Source organism: Cyprinodon variegatus, unplaced genomic scaffold (assembly GCF_000732505.1).
Source record: "Cyprinodon variegatus isolate N-32 unplaced genomic scaffold, C_variegatus-1.0 Scaffold437, whole genome shotgun sequence".
Taxonomy (NCBI): Eukaryota; Metazoa; Chordata; class Actinopteri; order Cyprinodontiformes; family Cyprinodontidae; genus Cyprinodon; species Cyprinodon variegatus.
The window spans coordinates 433495-436808 of record NW_015150890.1 but is presented as its reverse complement, the minus strand read 5'-3'; the positions used below and the strand labels follow the sequence as shown (position 1 = coordinate 436808).

The 3314-nt window shown below is 47.7% G+C and overlaps 1 protein-coding gene across 1 annotated transcript in view; it reads right to left on the bottom strand.

Moving 5' to 3' along the window:
- robo4 (roundabout guidance receptor 4) overlaps positions 1–3314 on the bottom strand; it is a 42551-nt gene that overhangs the window by 23576 nt on the left and 15661 nt on the right. The window contains exons 2-6 of the mRNA XM_015388824.1: positions 2647–2973; positions 1559–1716; positions 1368–1488; positions 1146–1284; positions 803–930 (exon numbers count right to left, since the gene is read on the bottom strand). Coding sequence (XP_015244310.1) covers positions 803–930; positions 1146–1284; positions 1368–1488; positions 1559–1716; positions 2647–2973 — 873 coding nt within the window. The remainder of the gene's footprint in view (positions 1–802; positions 931–1145; positions 1285–1367; positions 1489–1558; positions 1717–2646; positions 2974–3314) is intronic.

Below are 3314 nucleotides of genomic sequence, written 5' to 3'. Positions count from 1 at the left end.
TATAATAGCATGTTCATGATGTAGCATTTAGCTTCAGCAACACGTGACTTGTTCGGTCTGTAGTGAGCATTAGCATTCAGCTAAACCTTTAACCATCAGTTGCAGAATCAGAGAGATTATTTCAAATAAAACCAGCAACAGGACTATTCTATTCTAACTGTAGTTCACCTAAGCAGGGCACTTATTAAGCATCAGATGGAAAGGAGGGGAAAGGATGCAGTTACTGATTTGGTTCAGTGGAGTGAAGGCCTTCAGCTCGGTCCGCTTTCTGCAGGCCAGTCTTCGCTCCAGTCCTCTCATCATTTGGATCAATCCGGTGCAACAATAAGAGGCGATTTGCAAGGGGGCTAATTTTATAACTCATGGTACCATGCGGGATGTCTCCCGTTTTAGCTATGGTGGTTAGCTCGTAGCCACGGACTGTAGCAGCTCCTCCGTGCTACTCCATCTTAGGCGGTCACAGTCTGGCGGCTTCTAACGGCTCCTTCTGCGAACACATCCAGACCTCCATTGGATGATTTAGATTAGCACAGATCAATCTTTTGTTATTTTCTTCTCCACACATTCTGTATTTAACGAAGATTTTGAGCTGGACAATTAAATCACTGGGATCTAAAAGTCATTCTTCTAGCGCTCTCTTGATTTGTTGAACAGTTTAAACTGACTAAAAGGAGGATTACAGGCTGCCTGCAGCCATTAGGGTAGAAGCTGATTGACTCTGTTTGATGCTGCAGAATTTCCAGCAACATCAAATCCAATACAAAGCACTGGAAAAACAGTTCATAGAGAGAATTAAACTGACCTTGGACTTGAAGCGTTGCGGTGGCCCTGACAACACCTACATGATTGGCAGCAGTGCAGGTGTACTGGCCAGCATCCTGCGCCGTCACATAATGGAGCTGCAGAGTCTGGTCTGGGTTGATGAGATACCTGGAAGCAGAGCGCATCACAAGGACCGGTCAACTGGGCCACGGTACCTCAGACTGGGACAGGTGGAGCTCTGTCAACGCCTCCACAGGAACAGGAAGTTAACCATGAGCTAAACTCTTCGTCAGACATCCTGTCTGTCACAGATGACTGAAGGTAGATCGGAAACTGAAGGTAGATCGGAAACTGAAGGTAGATCGGAAACTGAAGGCATCTACCTGCCGTTGGGCAGAGGGCTTCGGTCTCGGCTCCACGCCACAGCAGGAGGGGGGTCACCTTTAGCCTGGCAGTGGAAGTGGGCGGACTCTCCCGTCCTCACAGACACATTTTCTGGCCTCAGAACAAAAGCAGGTTTGGCTGCAGAGGAAAGCAGAAACACAGTGGATTGCTGTGAGTTAGTCAGAGGGTTTGCTTGTCAGAGCTCCTGGTTCTGCTCTCACCCAGCACAGAAAGCCGAGCCGGCCTGCTCTGTCTCACTCCCATAATGTTTCTGGCTTCACAGACATAAGACCCAGAATGGCTCTTCTCTGCAGGCTCAACGATCAGCTTCCCACTCAGCTTCTGCAGAACAGAGCCATCAGTTAGTGGCTTCGCATAGAGGCTGCAGTAGACGATGGGTCGGGGCTCTTACTGTGTAGTGGGGGTCCGTGTTGTTGATGGGAATGCCGTCCTTCTTCCACAATACATTAGGTTCTGGGTGTCCCAGCGGTGGCTCACAATTTAAGACGGCCGCCTCCCCTTCAGCCGCCTCCACATCACTAGGTTCTGCTCTGAACTCATCCTTAAGAACTACAAGAACACAGAGTTGACCTTTAAACTGAGCTGGACCCGAATAATGGGTTCCACCGGGACCAGGAACCTGGAAACACCTCAAGCACCAAAGCTCACAGTGATTGTGGAGGTGTTTATATTGCACTGATGATCCCACAGTCCCCCATGTAGGTAGAGATGGGATCAGCAGTTCTATAGAGGGAACCAAATCAGTACATTCAAATCATTCAAAACTACAAAACTTGTAGCGCTAAAACAGTTTTGAGCCAGCACAGGTCCTCCAGATGGTCCCCAGCTGGCCCTTGCATGTAAATGTAAATCCCTTTATTGTCCCACCATGGGGAAATTCGTTCTCTGCATTTAACCCATCCCCTTGGGGAGCAGTGGGCTGCCATTGAGCGGAGCCCGGGAAGCAGTGTGGGGTTAAGGGTCTTGCTCAGGAACCCAGAGTGCAGGCTGTGGGGATCGAACCGGGCACTTCCAACACTCCCCGTAATGGGGTACTTCTTGTAAATCAGATCTGGGCAGCAAAGGGCCGTCATTCTCTGTGTTATTCAGGCGATATTTAGCGTAATTTCTGGCCCAGACCAGCTTTAGTTTGTGTTTTTGGTAACATAGAACTTTACCAGCCTGTTATGGTCTTTATTTTCTGTTCTTTGGTGACTTATGTTAAACCTTGGAGGAACTGCACCTTCATCTGGTTTCTCTGTGAGTTTTTCAGTGAATGCATCCATTACATTCACCTGCTTTAAAAAGGATGGTTTAAGCCTTCAGAGAGCTGATATTGTACATATTGTCCTTTTACTTTTAGCTCCATGTTTGACATGTAATTGCAGATATTTCAATCAAAACATCTCATTGCTTTAGTAAAGTCTTTATGCGATCCAATAATTAGCTGTCTTTAAATATCATCATAGGACAGGAAATCCCTTTATACCCCCATCTTACCTGCTATAAACAACGAGGCGTTGCGGCTGATGGCCACACCGGCGCTGTTTCTGGCAACGCAGGCGTAGACGCCCTCATGGGACTGGCCTCGCTTGCCTCCTCCAACTCTTAGAAAGAACAGGCTCCCCTCTGACAGAACCAGGGGTTGACCCGGGCCAGCCCCCATCTCTGTCCCCAGGGGTTGACCGTTCCTCAGCCACTCGATGGTGGGCTTGGGGCTACCGTCCACCCGGCATGAGAGAGTGGCAGGGTCGCCCAGTTTCGCCACCACATCAGAGGGCTGGTGGACAATGCTTGGTGCTATGTCCTCAGTCTGAGCTCTGGTACCTGAGGAGGACACAGTGGGGATATCGACTAAATGGTTCCTGCTAAGTCTACATTAGAGTCTCACTATGAGTTATGAATACTTGGGTCAGAAGTTACGCAGTGTTTCTCTGATAATATGTAGAACTGGCCCTCTTACTTTCTTTTTTTTTTTTTTGGTTGAAATTAACCGACATTTATTGTCACTTCTGACTAAATTGTAAACGTTTTACAAATCAGCACATGGTTGGACATAAAAAATGTGTTTAATACGAATATCATGAATATAGATGACCGATACAGTGGCCTAAAAAAATCCCAGCTAATCAAAAAGCATCCATCCATCCATCCATCCATCCATCCAT